Consider the following 20,000-nt stretch of genomic DNA (forward strand, 5'->3'; position numbering starts at 1 on the left):
TGTACATGCAGGTTGTGACATTTGTAGAGATTTCCTCAAGACATTCCTGAGATATGGCGTTCCGGTGGGAAACGGATGTGAACTCAATAGTGACCTTTGACCTTTGACCACCAAAATCTTATCAGTTCATCCTTGGTATCAAGTAAATGTTTTTTCAAAGTTTAAATAAATGTCCTCAAGGCATTGTTGAGATGTCGTGTTGTGGAGAACCAGATGTCGATGCTCATAAAGGAGTTAAAGACACACGTTGATGTTCTTTCTTGGTTGTAAAGTCCAAACTTCTGGTAATTGCTGTAATTATTTTAACCGCAAATCATGTCTGTCTACAAATGAAAGATGTTGAGAAGGTTTAAAGCTGCTGTCTGTCCGTCCGTCCGTCTGTCCGTCCCTCTGTCCGTCTGTCCGTCCTGCAGGCACCACGGCTCACGTGGGGATCAGTTTGTTTGGTCGTGCGAGCCGCAGCGGACACCGACATCTCGACAGCAGAGGAGCTTTCGCACGCAACGCTCTCGACATCTTCCACGTGGCCACCGACGCCGGCCTGGGCAACGTCTGGAAAATACGGATCTGGCACGACAACAAAGGTACAAACACACCGCGGAGACGTCATCACGGAAAATACACCGAAAGCAATGTGTTGTAACTGCCGCCTCCTGCCCTCCATCAGGTCTGTCTCCAGCCTGGAGGCTTCAGTACGTCCTCGTGAAAGACCTGCAGACAGGAAGCAGCTACTACTTCCTGGTGGAGGAGTGGCTGTCCGTTGACAACGAGAGAACGGACGGACGGGTGGAGATCGAGGTGGAGGCCTCAGGTATGAAACAGAAATGGGAACCCGTGTAACAAACGACCGGTGACGCCGCCGGCCGCTTCACTCCATCGCATGTGTTTCAGAAGAGGCTGCGCTCCGTCAGCTGCCTCGCCTGCTGCGCTGTGAGCTGCAGAGGGCGCTGTGTGACAGTCACCTGTGGCTGTCACTGTGGGAGAGGCCCCCCCGCAGCCCCTTCACCCGCCTGCAGAGGGCCACCTGCTGCGCCGTGTTACTGCAGCTCCTCCTGTTGGCCAACACGCTGTGGTTCAGCATCGTGGTGGACCACAGATTCAGGTACACGCATGTGTGTTCTTCTGTCTCGTCTCTCTGTCTGTGGATTTCTAGCTTATTTCTCCATTTGAATGTTGTTCGTGCAGCCCGATGGCCGTGTCCGGGGTTTCTTCATTGAGCGGAGAGACGGTGGCGGCGGGCGTGGTGACCTGTCTGATCATCTACCCGCTCTACCTGCTCGTCTTCATGCTCTTCAGAATGAGCCGCAGCAAGGTAACGCACACCTGAGCAGTTTCAGTCCGTCTGCACAGGTCAGACATGGAGCTGAACATTTCCTGTGTGTGTGTGTGTGTGTGTGTGTGTGTGTGTGTGTGTGTGTGTGTGTGTCAGTGTGTGACTGTGGAGCAGGTGCCACCACAAGTGGACCAGGAGTCGGTGGAGATCGATGACTTCCTGGATAACTCCATGGCAGGAAGCTCCTTCCTCTTTTTTAGCGGCGAGGTAAATCAGCTGTGGGAAAACATGGTGCTATTCCCTTGTGAGCTCATTAGTCTGTTTATCGATGCATTTATTCATCCATCTCCACTTCTCAGACCAACTCGGAGGACACCAATGTGGATCTGCCCACTCCATCAACCAAGAGGTGAGCCGATCTCCTGCCTTGGCTGTTACCTTTCATAACACGTGATCCACTGGAAAACTAATGCCAAGTGTAATTTCTAGTTGTCGGACGAAGTCAGGATAAAAAAGAACAGAAGAATAAAGAGCATAAGAAATCAAAACAAAAGGAGAAATAGATTATAATGTAGAGTAATGTGCTTTAAAAGGGACGAGACAGATTAAAACCGATTTCATATTTGCCTCTTGAAAGTGAAATGAGCAAAACATTTTCTTTCTAATTAACAAACAACTATAAAATCAAAATCCTTAATTTTCTCTGTTATTAAAACATCATTATTATTCTATGACAAATGTGCTACTTTTAACAAACATCCTCCCGCTGTGGATCCAGTGAGGAGAGTTGGGGCGGGACGGAGGAGGAGCCGGAGGACAGGGACTGGCCGGAGCTGTTGAGCGACGTGTCCGTGGTGGGAGGGGCGGGACACGGGGCGGGGATGCCCAGGCTGAAGAGGGGTCAGGGGAGCAGGCACCTGGGTGTGGACATGACCTTTAACCCTGACGACGAGGACGGGACCGACCAGCGCAACAAGTACTTCACCTCTTCAGGTAACCAGAGCAGGAAGCTGTTCGTGTTGAATCAGGTGTTTAAACTGACAGCAGGTCTTCTTTAAAAAACAAGTTGAAGTTTGATTTCCAGAAGTGTTTTACATTTCCTCTCGTGTGCTGCAGGCAGTGATGTTAATTCAAAAATATTCAGGAGACATTATACTGAACCAGATTTAACTTACGATGTAACGCTCGACGTAACTCGCGACGTAACTCCCAACGTAACGCGTGACGTAACTCCAGATGTAACTCCCGACGTAACGCGTGACGTAACTCCCGACGTAACTCGTGACGTAACTCCAGACGTAATGCATGACGTAACTCATGACGTAACTCCCGACGTAACTCGTGACGTAACTCCCGACGTAACTCCAGACGTAATGCATGACGTAACTCCCGACGTAACTCGTTATTGTAATTTGTGATGTAACTCGTGACGTAACTCCAGACGTAACTCCCGACGTAACCCGTAACGTAACTCCAGACGTAACTCCCGACGTAACCCGTAACGTAACTCCCGACGTAACCCATAACGTAACTCCCGACGTAACCCGTAACGTAACTCCCAACGTAACTCGTAACGTAACTCCAGATGTAACTCGTGACGTAACGCATGACGTAACTCCCGACGTAACGCGTGACGTAACTCCCGACGTAACTCGTGACGTAACTCCAGACGTAATGCATGACGTAACTCCAGACGTAATGCATGACGTAACTCCAGACGTAACTCCCGACGTAACCCGTAATGTAACTCCCGACGTAACTCGTGATGTAACTCCCGACGTAACTCCAGACGTAACGTGTGACGTAACTCCAGACGTAACGTGTGACGTAACTCCCGACGTAACTCCCGACGTAACGCGTGACGTATCTCTCGACGTAACTCGTGATGTAACTCCCGACGTAACTCCCGACGTAACTTGTGACGTAACTCCAGACGTAACTCGTGACGTAACTCCAGACGTAACTCCAGATGTAACTCGTGACGTAACGCGTGACGTAACTCCCGACGTAACTCGTGACGTAACTCCAGACGTAATGCATGACGTAACTCCAGACGTAACCCGTAACGTAACTCCCAACGTAACTCGTAACGTAACTCCAGATGTAACTCATGACGTAACTCCCGACTTAACTCCAGACGTCACGTGTGACGTAACTCCCGACGTAACTCCCGACGTAGCTCCAGACGTAACTCCAGACGTAACTCGTGACGTAACTCCAGACGTAACTCCCGACGTAACTCGTGACGTAACTCCAGACGTAATGCATGACGTAACTCCAGATGTAACTCATGACGTAACTCGTGACGTAACTCCCGACGTAACTCCAGACGCAACTCATGACGTAACTCCAGACGTAACTCGTGACGTAACTCCAGACGTAATGCATGACGTAACTCCCGACGTAACTCGTGATGTAATTTGCGATGTAACTCGTGACTTAACTCCCGACGTAACTCCAGACGTAACTCCCAACGTAACCCGTAACGTAACTCCAGACGTAACTCCAGACGTAACTCCCGACGTAACCCGTAACGTAACTCCCGACGTAACTCATGATGTAACTCCCGACGTAACTCCAGACGCAACGTGTGACGTAACTCCAGACGCAACGTGTGACGTAACTCCCGACGTAACTCGTGACGTAACTCCCGACGTAACTCGTGATGTAACTCCCGACGTAACTCCAGACGTAACGCGTGACGTATCTCCCGACGTAACTCCAGACGTAACGCGTGACGTAACTCCCGACGTAACTCCCGCCGTAACTCGTGATGTAACTCCAGACGTAACTCCCGACGTAACTCCAGACGCAACTCCAGACGTAACGTGTGACGTAACTCCCGACGTAACTCGTGACGTAACTCCCGACGTAACGCGTGACGTAACTCCCGACGTAACACGTGACGTATCTCCCGACGTAACTCGTGATGTAACTCCCGACGTAACTACCGACGTAACTCCAGACGTAACTCCAGACGTAACGCGATGTAACTCCCGACGTAACTCCAGACGTAACTTGTGATGTAACTCCCAACGTAACTCCAGACGTAACTCCAGACGTAACTCGTGACGTAACTCCCGACGTAACTCGTGACGTAACTCCCGACGTAACTCGTGATGTAACTCCCGACGTAACTCGTGATGTAACATGTGACGTAACTCCAGACGTAACGTGTGACGTAACTCCCGACGTAACTCGTGATGTAACTCCAGACGTAACTCGTGACGTAACGCGTGACGTAACTCCCTACGTAACGCGTGACGTAACTCCCGACGTAACTCGTGACGTAACTCCCGACGTAACTCGTGACGTAACTCCAGATGTAACTCGTGACGTAACGCGTGACGTAACTCCCGACGTAAAGCGTGACGTAACTCCCGACGTAATGCGTGACGTAACTCCAGACGTAATGCATGACGTAACTCCAGACGTAATGCATGACGTAACTCCAGACGTAACTCCCGACGTAACCCGTAATGTAACTCCCGACGTAACTCGTGATGTAACTCCCGACGTAACTCCAGACGTAACGTGTGACGTAACTCCAGACGTAACGTGTGACGTAACTCCCGACGTAACTCGTGATGTAACTCCCGACGTAACTCCAGACGTAACTCGTGATGTAACTCCCGACATAACTCCCGACGTAACTCGTGATGTAACTCCCGACGTAACTCCCGACGTAACGCGTGACGTATCTCCCGACGTAACTCGTGATGTAACTCCCGACGTAACTTGTGACGTAACTCCAGACGTAACTCGTGACGTAACTCCAGACGTAACTCCAGATGTAACTCGTGACGTAACGCGTGACGTAACTCCCGACGTAACTCGTGACGTAACTCCCGACGTAACTCGTGATGTAACTCCCGACGTAACTCGTGATGTAACTCCCGACGTAACTCCAGACGTAACGTGTGACGTAACTCCAGACGTAACGTGTGACGTGACTCCCGACGTAACTCGTGATGTAACTCCCAACGTAACTCCCGACGTAACTCGTGATGTAACTCCCAACGTAACTCGTAACGTAACTCCAGATGTAACTCGTGACGTAACGCGTGACGTAACTCCCGACGTAACGCGTGACGTAACTCCCGACGTAACTCGTGACGTAACTCCAGATGTAACTCGTGACGTAACGCGTGACGTAACTCCCGACGTAACGCGTGACGTAACTCCCGACGTAACTCGTGACGTAACTCCAGACGTAATGCATGACGTAACTCCCGACGTAACTCCAGACGTAACTCCAGACGTAACGCGATGTAACTCCCGACGTAACTCCAGACGTAACTTGTGATGTAACTCCCAACGTAACTCCAGACGTAACTCGTGACGTAACTCCCGACGTAACTCGTGACGTAACTCCCGACGTAACTCGTGATGTAACTCCCGACGTAACTCGTGATGTAACGTGTGACGTAACTCCAGACGTAACGTGTGACGTAACTCCCGACGTAACTCGTGATGTAACTCCAGACGTAACTCGTGACGTAACGCGTGACGTAACTCCCGACGTAACGCGTGACGTAACTCCCGACGTAACTCGTGACGTAACTCCCGACGTAACTCGTGACGTAACTCCAGATGTAACTCGTGACGTAACGCGTGACGTAACTCCCGACGTAAAGCGTGACGTAACTCCCGACGTAATGCGTGACGTAACTCCAGACGTAATGCATGACGTAACTCCAGACGTAATGCATGACGTAACTCCAGACGTAACTCCCGACGTAACCCGTAATGTAACTCCCGACGTAACTCGTGATGTAACTCCCGACGTAACTCCAGACGTAACGTGTGACGTAACTCCCGACGTAACTCGTGATGTAACTCCCGACGTAACTCCAGACGTAACTCGTGATGTAACTCCCGACATAACTCCCGACGTAACTCGTGATGTAACTCCCGACGTAACTCGTGATGTAACTCCCGACGTAACTCCAGACGTAACGTGTGACGTAACTCCAGACGTAACGTGTGACGTAACTCCCGACGTAACTCGTGATGTAACTCCCAACGTAACACCCGACGTAACTCGTGATGTAACTCCCAACGTAACTCGTAACGTAACTCCAGATGTAACTCGTGACGTAACGCGTGACGTAACTCCCGACGTAACGCGTGACGTAACTCCCGACGTAACTCGTGACGTAACTCCAGACGTAATGCATGACGTAACTCCAGACGTAACTCCCGACGTAACCCGTAATGTAACTCCCGACGTAACTCGTGATGTAACTCCCGACGTAACTCCAGACGTAACGTGTGACGTAACTCCAGACGTAACTCATGATGTAACTCCCAACGTAACTCCCGACGTAACTCGTGATGTAACTCCCGACGTAACTCCAGACGTAACTCCCGACATAACTCCCGACGTAACTCGTGATGTAACTCCCGACGTAACTCCCGACGTAACGCGTGACGTATCTCCCGACGTAACTCGTGATGTAACTCCCGACGTAACTCCAGACGTAACTTGTGACGTAACTCCAGACGTAACTCGTGACGTAACTCCAGACGTAACTCCAGATGTAACTCGTGATGTAACGCGTGACGTAACTCCCGACGTAACTCGTGACGTAACTCCAGACGTAACGCATGACGTAACTCCAGACGTAATGCATGACGTAACTCCAGACGTAACTCCCGACGTAACCCGTAACGTAACTCCAGACGTAACTCCCGACGTAACCCGTAACGTAACTCCCAACGTAACTCGTAACGTAACTCCAGATGTAACTCGTGACGTAACTCCCGACTTAACTCCAGACGTAACGTGTGACGTAACTCCCGACGTAACTCCCGACGTAGCTCCAGACGTAACTCCAGACGTAACTCATGACGTAACTCCAGACGTAACTCCCGACGTAACTCGTGACGTAACTCCAGACGTAATGCATGACGTAACTCCAGATGTAACTCATGACGTAACTCGTGACGTAACTCCCGACGTAACTCCAGACACAACTCATGACGTAACTCCAGACGTAACTCCCGATGTAACTCGTGATGTAATTTGCGATGTAACTCGTGACTTAACTCCCGACGTAACTCCAGACGTAACTCCCAACGTAACCCGTAACGTAACTCCAGACGTAACTCCCGACGTAACCCGTAACATAACTCCCGACGTAACTCGTGATGTAACTCCCAGCGTAACTCCCGACGTAACTCGTGATGTAACTCCCGACGTAACTCCAGACGTAACGCGTGACGTATCTCCCGACGTAACTCCAGACGTAGCGTGTGACGTAACTCCCGACGTAACTCGTGATGTAACTCCCGACGTAACTCCCGACGTAACTCCAGACGTAACTCCCGACGTAACTCCAGACGCAACTCCAGACGTAACGTGTGACGTAACTCCCGACGTAACTCCCGACGTAACTCGTGACGTAACTCCAGACGTAACTCGTGATGTAACTCCCGACGTAACTCCAAACGTAACTTGTGATGTAACTCCCAACGTAACTCCAGACGTAACTCGTAACGTAACTCCAGACGTAACTCGTAACGTAACTCCCGACGTAACTCCCGACATAACTCCAGACGCAACTCCCGACGTAACTCCAGACGTAACTCCCGACGTAACTCCCGACGTAACTCGTGATGTAACTCCCGACGTAACTCCAGACGTAATGTGTGACGTAACTCCCGACGTAACTCGTGATGTAACTCCCGACGTAACTCCAGACGTAACTCGTGATGTAACTCCCGACGTAACTCCAAACGTAACTTGTGATGTAACTCCCAACGTAACTCCAGACGTAACTCCAGACGTAACTCCCGACGTAACTCCCGACGTAACTCCCGACATAACTCCAGACGCAACTCCCGACGTAACTCCAGACGTAACGTGTGACGTAACTCCCGACGTAACTCGTGACGTAACTCCCGGCGTAACTCCAGACGTAACTTGTGATGTAACTCCCAACGTAACTCCAGACGTAACGCGTAACTCCAGACGTAACTCGTAACGTAACTCCCGACGTAACTCGTAACGTAACTCCCGACGTAACTCGTAACGTAACTCCCGACGTAACTCCCGACGTAACTTGTGACGTAACTCCCGACGTAACTCCCGACGTAACTCCAGACGTAACTCCCGACGTAACTCCAGACGCAACTCCCGACGTAACTCCAGACGTAACGTGTGACGTAACTCCCGACGTAACTCGTGATGTAACTCCCGACGTAACTCCAGACGTAACGTGTGACGTAACTCCCGACGTAACTCCCGACGTAACTCCCGACGTAACTCCAGACGTAACTCCCGACGTAACTCGTGATGTAACTCCCGACGTAACTCCAGACGTAACGTGTGACGTAACTCCAGACGTAACTCCCGACGTAACTCCCGACGTAACTCCAGACGTAACTCCCGACGTAACTCGTGATGTAACTCCCGACGTAACTCCAGACGTAATGCGTGACGTAACTCACGATGTATTCCAGCATCACTCTGACATCAAGTCGCTTTCTCTCACAGATGAAGATCTTATTAAACACATTCTGGCAGACGGACAGAACTTCTTCCCTCAGGCCGATGAGAGCGAGATGGCTGACCTGTAAGTGACATCATGTGACTGATGATTTTTGTGTGTAAAAGTCAGAATTCATCAGAATCACTTCAAACATCGATGGATTTGGTTCTTCTGTCTCAGGTCAAGTATTTTTGGAGATAAGACGGAAGTGATTCTCCTGCAGAAGCTGAACGAGCCTCTTCCTCTAGAAACGACCAGGAGGGACCCACCGAAAACCGCTTTCACCTCCAATACAGGTGTGTGCGCGTGTGTGAGCGTGTGAGCTTGTGCGTGTGTGTGTGTGTGTGCGTGTGTGTGTGTGCGCATGTGTGTGCGCGTGTGTGCGCGCGTGTGTGCGCGTGTGTGTGCGTGTGCGCATGTGTGTGTGTGCGTGTGTGTGCGTGCGTGTGAGTGTGAGCTTGTGTGTGTGCGCATGTGTGTGCGCATGTGTGTGCGCGTGTGTGTGCGCATGTGTGTGTGTGTGTGCGTGTGTGTGTGCGCGCGCGTGTGTGTGGGTGTGAGTGTGAGCTTGTGCGTGTGTGTGTGTGCGCGTGTGTGAGCTTGTGTGTGTGCGTGTGTGTGTGCACATGTGTGTGCGCGTGTGTGAGCGTGTGAGCTTGTGTGTGCGCATGTGTGTGTGTGTGTGCGTGTGTGTGTGAGCGTGTGAGCTTGTGCGTGTGTGTGTGTGTGTGTGTGCGTGTGTGTGTGTGCGCGTGTGTGCGCGCGTGTGTGCGCGTGTGTGTGCGTGTGCGCATGTGTGTGTGCGCGTGTGTGTGCGCGCGCGTGTGTGTGCGTGTGAGTGTGAGCTTGTGTGTGTGCGCATGTGTGTGCGCATGTGTGTGCGTGTGCGCATGTGTGTGTGTGTGTGCGTGTGTGTGCGCGCGCGTGTGTGTGCGTGTGAGTGTGAGCTTGTGTGTGTGTGTGCGTGTGCGCATGTGTGTGTGTGTGCGTGTGTGTGTGTGCGCGTGCGTGTGCGCATGTGTGTGTGTGCGTGTGTGTGTGTGTGTGTGTGTGTGCGTGTGTGTGTGCGCGCGCGTGTGTGTGCGTGAGTGTGAGCGTGTGTGTGAGCGTGTGAGCGTGTGAGCTTGTGTGCGTGTGTGTGTGCGCATGTGTGTGTGCGTGTGTGTGTGTGTGTGTGTGCGTGTGAGTGTGAGCTTGTGTGAGCGTGTGTGTGTGTGTGCGTGCGTGTGTGTGTGTGCGTGCGCGCGTGTGAGTGTGAGCGTGTGAGCTTGTGTGTGTGCGTGTGTGAGCGTGTGAGCTTGTGTGTGTGTGCGTGCGTGTGTGTGTGTGTGCGTGCGTGTGTGAGTGTGAGCGTGTGTGCGGAGTCTGTGCACGATAGACTTACCCAACTACCGGTTGAGTCTCATGCTAACTTGAATGGGTATAAAGAATTCGGTCATGTGGCTCTTGTGGACTCTTTCATACTATTTCATTGAGTTGAATTGATCAAATTCTGGTCGTGAATCGATTCTTTCTACGGTGGTTGTGACAGTCAATACAAAATGTTTCCCCGGTGACGGAGTAGGCTGCAGCAGAACTATGACATAAGCACATGTGGACGGTGTTTTTCTGATTACGTTCGTTGGCATGAAGGAAAAGAAAAGTTCCTCATTCCAGGTTCACATTGGCGACACCCAGTAAAACTTCGAGACTTGTTTAATAACGACAGTTGCTGGTCATCTCAGTAAACAAGAGAAAATGGCAAATAAGTATATTTTCCTTGGGTAAGAATTTTATCAAATAACTGCAGGCCCTGTTTGGACTGTAAATTATATGCAGGTGCAAATAAATTAAATCTTAAATACTGTCACAGCAGCAGAATAGTTGTAGAAGTTCTTCAAACTGGGCTTTAAAAGAGCCTGCTGAAGTGTAAATATTCTCCCGCTGCTCAGCTCTGGTTGGATGAGCGACGCACGACTCACCTCCCTCAGTGTTTTAGGAGACTTGAAGTTCTCATTAAGTGGAGAGCAGAGGTGGAGGATTACTTCTAGGAAGAAATGATGGCTGAGCTTTAAAGTGAAACCAGAATATGAGCATTGTGTTTCCATTTTGCTGCTGGAATGTTTGATAAAACCAACAAGTCCTTTGTTGTCAGCGAAAAAGCAAATTGAAAAGGGTCCAAAGGTTTTATGACATAATTTATTCTCCTTTAGGGAAATTGATTTATTCACTTGTAACTTTAATAACTGAGAAGACTAAAAAGAACAGAGTCTTGTTGATTAAGTAAAAAAGAAAGAATTTTCTTTTGTGAAGTGTGAAAAAGCCTTCAAATACATTTGCATCCCAAAAGATATTTAAAGTACAAATATCTTGCAGTTAACTGATTAATACTGTGAATTAAAAACAGAAACTCTCACCGGGTCTTTTTCTTCGTATCTGCCTCTTAGTTCCTGATGATTGTTGTTTGTTGTCCGTCCCCAGTGGTGACGGACGTGTGTCGTCCCCGACGGTTCCCTCCGTGGTGTGGACGTGCCGCCCTGTGGGGCAGCTGGGCGGCGATCGCTCTGGCCAGCGGGGTTTCCATTTGGGCCGGCCGCGGCTTCAATCAGACCGTGGCCATGATGTGGTTAATCTCCTGCTTTGCCAGTTTCTTGTGTTCCTGCCTGCTGTTGGAGCCAATTAAGGTAAACACACAGACAATAATATATATATATATATATAATCTGTTCTAAATTCACATCATATTGCAGATTGTTTTTTCCATTCAAAGCTGCACTAGTCAATAATTTTTTGAAAGGTGTCACCTGTTGTGACGAACTCACGGAATTATAACCATTTTCCGCAGGTCATTAGCATTTTAGCTAAGTGTTTTAAGCTGCAATACCAGCGAGTGCCACTAGAGGTCGGCTCCAAAAAGCCTCCGGCTCCATAGACTCCCATTCAACTTCTGTCATCAAATCCAAAGTGAATAAAATGTGTCCATCAGTTATCTCGGTGTTGTTAGCTAAAGTCACTCCTTCTTATTAGTTTTCTGGAGGTCCATCTGAAAATAATCCCTCATTCATTAGAAAAGAAGATTCAAGAAGACCTGTTTTTGGGGGCGTGTCTGTTTGATTGACAGGCCTGTGGTGCAGTCAGGTTATGGCTATAGTTGGGCGGGACGTAGTAACCAGTCAGATCCACCGCTGGCTCCTCCCCCAGCTCGTCCAAATATGGTCACTTCCTGCTCCAAACTGCTCCGAACTAATAAGATGGTGACGGACAGAATCTGAACTGGAGGATTCATAACGTTCACAAACCAACGATGACGTCACTGATGGTTGATGACATCACTGCTGGTTCTGATTGGTTTGGGTTCAATCTCTCCAGAACACAGTTAATGAGTAAACTTTATTCTACTTGTTTTGAATCAAATTAAGTAAAATCATAAAAATCAAAGCATTTATCAGCTGAAGAGCCAGATATTTCCCTGAAGAGTCCCTAAAACGAGGTCAAAGTAGAGCTGATATTGGATTTGGCCAAAAAAAACATCTCCGGCTGAATGCAAATGCTGTTCTGTATCTGCCGGGTATGAAAATTAGTAATACGAACACATTTACCTGAACAACTTTATATTATGTTTACACCTGACTGCAGTGCACTGAAGTGTCCTAAAAAATCAATAGATGCAGGTTCAGAGAATGTAAAATCATGTCACTATTGAAACATTCAAGATGAGTTCAATGACAGCTTCTGAAAAGCTTTTATACATTTGATGCACACATTCAACATGTCATGAATTCCCATCTGACATCGTTCATGTTGAAACTTTGTAATCTCATTTAAAGTTTTCAGATTTTCTCTCCAGCTCATCAATCTGAATCAAAATGTATTTTGGGTTTAACAGCTTCTTTCTCGAGCTAACAGCCTCCCGTCTCCGTCCTGCAGGTGTTGTGTGAAGCTCTTTATTTTGCGCTGTGTGTGCGCCGGCTGCGCCCGGAGGACCAGGACGTGCTGGTGGAGTTCCCCCGGGTGGAGCGAGTGGTCCAGAGGGTCCCCAGGGTGAGACCACCGCAGGGCTTCGCTCTGTCTCAGGCCCGACACCAGGCCCGCAAGGTCCACATGCTGCACACCATGCTGAAGGTCAGCGAGCAGCAGCGTAGACACGACAAGCTGTCTCGACATCGCTCATCTTCACCGGACCTGTTGTTTCATAACAGAAGTTTGCTTTCTCCTTTTCAGAATTTCCTGGTTTACATGTTCTTCCTGTTGGTGGTTTTGCTCCTCAACTACTCGGACTCGGCCAAAGACACACACAGCCTGAGACTGCGCACTCAGCTGCAACGAGCGCTGCACACACCTGAGTACCGCGACATACGCAGGTGCACATCAGAGATCCTGAATATTGTGGTGGTTTTAGCTTCATTTTTGTTTTAAATCGACCCGCCTCTGTTCACGGTGAGCTCCTCTCATCGGGCTCCTCAGCCTTCACCTGAATGTCTTCTTTCATTTCAAAGCCCAGGAGAACCCGTGAGATCCAGCTGTGTCCAGAACTCCTGTTTATTTAACCAGTGTCTTTTAGTCCACTGTAGCGTCTCGCTGTGCGCACACACATCCTGTAAAATGGTCCTTGCCATGTTTGACAGCAGTGTGTGTTTCTTTTAGCCGAGATGATGTTCTGATGTGGCTGAATGACTCTCTGTTGCCACGGCTACTGGATGACACCGCCCTCCTGAGAGACACGGGTAGCGTGGTGCTCGGCGCGCTGAGGCTCCGACAGATCCGTGACACGCAGGGTGAGCTGGCTTGAAGTCGTTACCTGCGTTGAACTCAGAGAAATCTTTTAGAGTCTCATTGATCCGACAGAAGTCTGTGCACATGAATATTAAACGCTCTGTGGAGACATGTTTCTTTGTGTTTGTCAACCTTTCAATAACAGTGACTCAGTCACATCATATTTTTCATGTTATTCTCATTATAAAGTATGTTTTGTATGTTATGTTTGCACTATTTGTTTCCGGGCACTCGTTTAATCTTACAGAAATCACTTGTTTTCCAGTTGCCGATGGTTTCAGGGCAGGAGATCGAGCACCTGTTTGGGGAGAGAGCTCGGTATCATCCCCGACTAAAGACGTGAAGCACGTCACAGCATTTGGTGCTGATTGGTGAGTAAAGTATTCAAACCAGCTGTTATCAACGCTGGCCGAGTAGCTTCCCGTTCAGATTCTGTGTTCTTGACGTGGTTTTCTTGGATGTGTCGTGTTCTCTTTTTCTCTCCTCTCCGTCCTCCCACGTTTTTCTAGGGTGTGGCGTCCGGGTCAGACGGGGGTGTTCAAGAGCAGCGATGTGGTTCAGCAGCTCAACAGAAGTCTGGATGAGGCCTCGTCCTCCTTACAGCAGCTGCAGCAGCTGCACTGGCTCGACCACAGGTAGGGAACACAGCACGACAACTACAGTAAAAACAAATACAACTTCTTATGCTTTGCCAGATATTTATGCGAAGGTCAAGACAATACAGTCAATAAAGAGTTAAATGGAAATTCATATTTATGCTTTTAAAAGAGGCTCATTGAATTCATTGACCAGGTTGCTCCACCGTCCAGGGGCCAGATGTACGGGACTGGAAACTGGGCTCCATGTGCATGTGCAAACTATTTCACAATGATTTGAATAAAACAGAACCATGCACACGCCTGGCTTTAGAAATCTGAAATGGAGTTTTATTGTCCCTGAAGTGCAATTTGTCTTACAGCCTGTTGCACATAAAATTCAGTAAAAACATCTAACGTCAGAAAAGAAAGAACAATCTAGTAAAGAAGAATGTGAGCTCGCTTTCAGCAGGTTTTTCTGAGGAGGGTGACTGATGGCATTAATCCTGTTAATACCACATTAGGTTACAGATATTCAGAAGGGAGAAGTCAATAACAAAGATGGGTGTTGGGCTCTTCACTGCTTTTTGTTCTTCATGTAAAATAAAACTTCCAGGGATGGAAACACCTGGGTGGAATATGATGAATGAAATATTAAAGTTCACCTGATCTCATCATAGTCAGATTAAGTGTGTGTTTCTGTGTTCACAGGACTCGAGGTGTGTTTGTGGAGTTCTCGCTCTACAACATCAACACCAACCTCCTGGCAGTCTTCTCCTTCTTCTTTGAGTTCCCGGTTTCTGAGCGTGCCCAGTCGAGCCTTGACCTCATTGTCATCACTCTGTGGCCAATCACAGGCCTGGACCTGCAGCTCCTTCTCATGGTAACCCCTGGCAACCAGTCTGACATTGTCAATAACACCTATTGACCCTTAAGCTATGGATTATTTCCAATGGTAACATGTCTGTTTCCCTGTTCTTCAGATCGTCCTCCTCGCCCTGGTGTTGTACTTCCTGCTGCGGGGTATTATGGGCTTCCTCCGAGAGGGCTACAGCTACCTGCTGTCAGCCTGGAGGCTGCTGGGAATCTGTAAATTGTCTCTGGCAGCGTCCGTGTGCGGGCTGCACCTGAGCCGCTGCTCAATGGCCAAGCAGCAGTGGGCGTCGTACCTGCAGCACCCACGGGATGCCTTCACGGACTTCTACCCGCTGGCCAGGCAGAGTCAGATGTACACCGTCATGTCTGCCTTGCTGTTGTTCATACTAGTGCTCAAGGTGAGAGGGACTCAGACGGGAAACAAGGCTGATTAAAACACATATTACATCTTATTTATTGCATCCTGGGTCTTATTCAACCTTTTCTTTAATAATAATAATGCTTTACATTGTTATTACAGAAATCCTATGAAAAGACAGAAAACAATATTTTGATTTTGATTTGTTTTCTATAGCAGCGAACAACAACATCGATTCTTTCAGGGCACAAACTACGGCAGAGAAAAGATTGGTTGTTTCAGTCGGGCAGCTGGTCCCTAACCGGGATCTGAACTGCTGCCTATAACTCTTGAAACTTAAGAAAAGTCACATAAATCATTGGCAGGTTGTTGACACAAATATTATACTGTAAAATACAATATGGAAGCAAGCGAAAATCTTCCAGCTGTGTCTCAAAAGAAAGAACAGAGCACATCTGCCTTTTTATAGCAAAGAACCTCATCAGGAGTTACGCAACGGGCCTTTTTTAAGATGTTACACAAGATGTTTAAAAGATAATAAATAACATCTGGCTTTATATACGTAAGCATGTTTACGAAAGGATAAACCAATAAATTGCCAAATGATTATGGCAATTTTTATTTAAGATATCACCTGATATCAGGTGATATCACCTGATATATCACCAATCACAGACACCGCATCCCTCCTGCTGATCTAATGGAGCAGCATTTACAATCCGTCCAATCACCCGCTGACATGTTGACTGATGTGTGATGGCGAGTCAGCATCCTTCAATTATTGGTCTGTCCCCCCCCCCCCCCCATCCCCCGGTCATGCAGGCGTCCCACCAGTTGCGGTTCCTGCGGGAGTGGGCCGTGTTCGGCAGAGCTCTGAGGCGCTCCGTCTGGGAGCTGCTGGGAGTCGCAGTCACCATGATGCTGCTGCTGCTGGCTTTCTCTCACACAGGACACCTGGTCAGACTTCTTCTACACACACATGTAAACTTGTCACCATACGCAGCATCCAGCTCCATGACCTCCATGACCTCCATGACCTCGTACATCTCCGTCCACCCACGAGTTACTTCAGTTTCATGGATGTTTTCTTTTCCTTTGTTCGGCTGCAGTTCACTTTCAGACTGTTTTCAAGAATCCTTCACTTCAGCTCCAACTGCAGAATACAGCTTTGTCTTCATTGTTTGAAGGACTATCGTAGCAGCGGTTCCAGCTTTACTGCAAGATGACAACATTTGTTCAATATTTGAGTTACAGTATGAAATATAAAACTAGAAGAAAAGTCTCAGGTGTGGGTGTAACAACAGTTTTACACAACCACTTATTTTTTATTGTCTTTTTTTTTTTTATATAACTATTATATTCTATTGAATTCTTTCTTTTTGAGATAGCTGAATCATGATAACTAATAATGAGTCACCTTTTGTTATGACAACAGCAATCCCTTTATTTTTTCCAACTTCTGGTCATGAATAAAGACCGTTCCATCGGTCCATCAGCTACCAGAGACATTTAAAATGTTAGCTTCACTCAGGTCACCAAGCCGAGAGCTGCTGATCATTGCACAGATTTTTACTACCTTTAGATGAGATGAGATGAGCAGCTTCCAGTCAAGACTGAGACTATTTTATTAGCCTATAATAACATCTACTGATCTTATTGTTCTTAAATCGTTGTTTTACACTTCAAATCTTCTCTTTGAACTGACGAGAGGAAACCGTCTTCTTCCCTCCAGCTCTTCCACTCGGTACTGGACGGCTACAGCAGTGTGATCTCCGCCTGGCTGTCTTTGTTGGGGGCTGGTGGGCGTGGCCTGTTGTCATGGCGTGCCGCCTGGACTATGACGGGTCCCTCCAGCACCGTCTCCTCGCTGGTGTTCCACACCAGCTTCGCCGTACTTCGGCTGGTGCTGCTGTGGTTGGTCACCGCCGTGTTGCTGAGGAACTACCGGCGTGCGCGAGCCGAGCTGTACCGGCCGGCCGTGGACCTCCAGGACTACGAGATGGTCGAGCTGTTCCTCAGACGGCTCAAAATGTGGATGGGACTCAGTAGGGCCAAGGAGGTACGTGTCCTGGTTCATTTCTACAGCGGCTCTGGCTAATTCCTGCAGCATTTTTTTTTGTTTTATAGAATACATGTATTTCTATAGAAGATTTCAGTCTTATATGTAGTATTCATGAATATATACCCCCTTTCATCCTCTTAGTTTCGTCACAAAGTGCGTTTCGAAGGCATGGAGCTGCCCCCGTCCCGTTCATCCTCCACCAGTGACTGTAAGTCCCTGTGTTTGCCGCCTCTGGACAGTCCAGACTCGCCGCCCACCCCGGACAGCGTTGATGCCGGCTCGGAGGCCTCGTGGCGCCCGGCCTCCTCCAGCCCCTGCAGCCTGACAGAGGCCCCGGGCATCGGCCTGGGACTCGGGCTGAGCCTGGGTTTGGGGCTCGGCCCTGGAGTGGTGGTGGGAGGTACCAGCTGGAGGGAGAGGGCGGAGACTGAAGCCTCTCTGAGGAGGCTCCTCCCCACCCTGGACGCCCTGCTGCAGCAGCTCGACCGCGTCACCGGAGCAACGGAGGATCTTTACCACGTTGAGTGTGTACTGGAGCGAGCCCAGAGGAAAAGGAGGCGTAGAGGGAGACAGAGAGGAGATGATGGTCAGGGAGGAAGGAGCGAGTCCAAACCGAGAGGGAAGGTGGAGAACAAAGACGGGAGAGAACGGAGGAGCAGCAAAGAAAAGAGCAAAGGGAGCAGGAAGGGCAAAAAGACCAGTAAAAGTGAACTTCCAAACGAATGTGGGAGCGCTGCTGCCAACCCCAAAAAGACTCCTGTAGCCACTCCTGTTCCCTTTTTAAAGTCCAGACCCAGCTCCGCCTCCACACACCCCCCCGCCCCTCAATCATCAGCCAAACCCTCCGTCAGTGCACCTCCACCCACACCAGTCACAGACGCGTCGTCTGCAAACACTCCCTCTTCCCACGTCCTGCCACCCAAAACACCCGCTGCCCCTCCATGTACCCGAGCCCCCACCTCGTCCACCCCCATCACCCGGGACTGGGAACCTCCCACGGAGAGGGACACCCTCCCATCCTCGAGCCTGTTCAACCACCCAGCTCACACCACCACCATCCCTACACGCAAGAGGAGACTCAAACCCCCCCCCCTCAAAAACAAGGTGCACCCAACTTAAGATGCCAAATCTGGAGGACTGTGGAGAGAAGGACAAGCAGAAGGGAAAGTGGGATTACAACACTGGGTTAAGGACGAGAGGAGGACGGGGACAGCAGGTCTGGTCCCCAGGTGTCCCTCTCTAAACCCAGGGACAGGAAGGAAGACAGAGAAAGTCAAAGGACAGAGAAGAAACGAGAAGAATCAGAGAAGTCGTTTGGGTAAATGAAAGATGAACAGACAGTTGCAGGTTTGTAAGCAGATCCGTCCAAAATCCCGACTCAGGTCTCAGGAGAAGGAAGGTGCAGGTCGCCGGTACCGACTGAGCAGGTTAGAGGGAGAAAAGTCAACCGTGAAGCCAAGAAAATATTCCTATCCTCATTTCCCGCCAGTCCAAACTGACCCCTGACCCCACATGACCCCGGAGGTCACGTGAGGGTCGTTGACAGGAGCCCAGAAACGTGCTCAACACAATGAACTGAAAGCAGAATATGCAATCAGTGGATCTCAGAAAAAAAAGTGTTGATTTCTCAGTTATGTCGTCTGTCTACATGTTGTTATATTTGATATTTTGGTCACCATGGGTACTTGTGGCCTGTCCTAGTCCTGTTTTATGAACCCACTTTTTTTTTTTTTTTACATTGCAGATATACGCACATGCAGGTTTATGTACACGTATTGCAATAACACTGTAGACACGCGTCGGCAAATGGAACACGTGTCGTACACTTCAGCCCGCTGAGGTACGAGGAAACACACACACACACACACACACACACACACACACACACACACACACACACACACACACACACACACACACACACACACACACACACACTTAACGCTGTTGGCATCCCAGCAGCCACTTCTTCAGGGTGCAGGTAAACCGTCCTCTCACCAGATGTGCAGAGGGATGAAGAAGAGACAAAGATAAAAGGGAGGTAGTGACAGGAAGTGCTTGTGATTGTAGATACAAAATACAAAAACAGGAAGGATTTACTAAATATTTCTCCCATATAAAGCTATAATGACCCGTCTGATTATCGTTGTTACGTGTGTTTATTTTGTTGTTGTTGTTGTTGTTGTGTTCAATATGGAGGTGATTTAAAAGCACTTTTATTCTGATGTAGATTGTTTATTTTGGGTTTTTTTATGAGGTGTGGTGTAAAATAAGCTCGGTATCCAAACCAATAGGGAAAGCTTCACTCATACTGTATCTTAACTATAAACGTCGCCAAAGCTTTTGCATCATTTATGCATCCCGAGTTTTACCATGCCAAGTAACTCATTCGTTTTTGTACTTGCACTTTATTCTCTAATGGAGCTGATATCCAACACCATATTTAACTGTCATGTGTCAAAGTCGTATCTTTACAGCTACATTGTAGAAACATCCTAGTAAGTATTATCAAGGTATTGAAGCAATAGCTAGCAGCTATTTGTACATTTGTCTGCTCGTTGTAACGTTGTTTTTTTGTCTTATTTTGATCAACATGCACACTTCCTGT

At 48.7% G+C, this 20,000-nt stretch overlaps 1 protein-coding gene across 1 annotated transcript in view; it reads left to right on the forward strand.

The window, feature by feature from the left end:
* The window catches only part of pkd1a (polycystic kidney disease 1a), a 44,597-nt gene that overhangs the window by 23,807 nt on the left and 790 nt on the right, over window positions 1-20,000 (forward strand). Inside the window, exons 27-46 of the mRNA XM_069139800.1 lie at window positions 414-584; window positions 668-811; window positions 892-1,102; window positions 1,186-1,312; window positions 1,430-1,540; window positions 1,633-1,682; window positions 2,052-2,266; window positions 8,775-8,853; window positions 8,950-9,065; window positions 11,230-11,432; window positions 12,676-12,870; window positions 12,970-13,109; window positions 13,393-13,523; window positions 13,787-13,892; window positions 14,031-14,156; window positions 14,808-14,979; window positions 15,080-15,370; window positions 16,153-16,287; window positions 17,063-17,389; window positions 17,534-20,000. The exon at window positions 17,534-20,000 is cut by the window's right edge and continues 790 nt beyond it. Coding sequence (XP_068995901.1) covers window positions 414-584; window positions 668-811; window positions 892-1,102; window positions 1,186-1,312; window positions 1,430-1,540; window positions 1,633-1,682; window positions 2,052-2,266; window positions 8,775-8,853; window positions 8,950-9,065; window positions 11,230-11,432; window positions 12,676-12,870; window positions 12,970-13,109; window positions 13,393-13,523; window positions 13,787-13,892; window positions 14,031-14,156; window positions 14,808-14,979; window positions 15,080-15,370; window positions 16,153-16,287; window positions 17,063-17,389; window positions 17,534-18,511 — 4,028 coding nt within the window. The 3' untranslated portion in view covers window positions 18,512-20,000. The remainder of the gene's footprint in view (window positions 1-413; window positions 585-667; window positions 812-891; window positions 1,103-1,185; window positions 1,313-1,429; window positions 1,541-1,632; window positions 1,683-2,051; window positions 2,267-8,774; window positions 8,854-8,949; window positions 9,066-11,229; window positions 11,433-12,675; window positions 12,871-12,969; window positions 13,110-13,392; window positions 13,524-13,786; window positions 13,893-14,030; window positions 14,157-14,807; window positions 14,980-15,079; window positions 15,371-16,152; window positions 16,288-17,062; window positions 17,390-17,533) is intronic.

This window comes from Embiotoca jacksoni, unplaced genomic scaffold, assembly GCF_022577435.1.
Source record: "Embiotoca jacksoni isolate LCO1_2020_lvr unplaced genomic scaffold, fEmbJac1.0.p SCAF_85, whole genome shotgun sequence".
Taxonomy (NCBI): Eukaryota; Metazoa; Chordata; class Actinopteri; family Embiotocidae; genus Embiotoca; species Embiotoca jacksoni.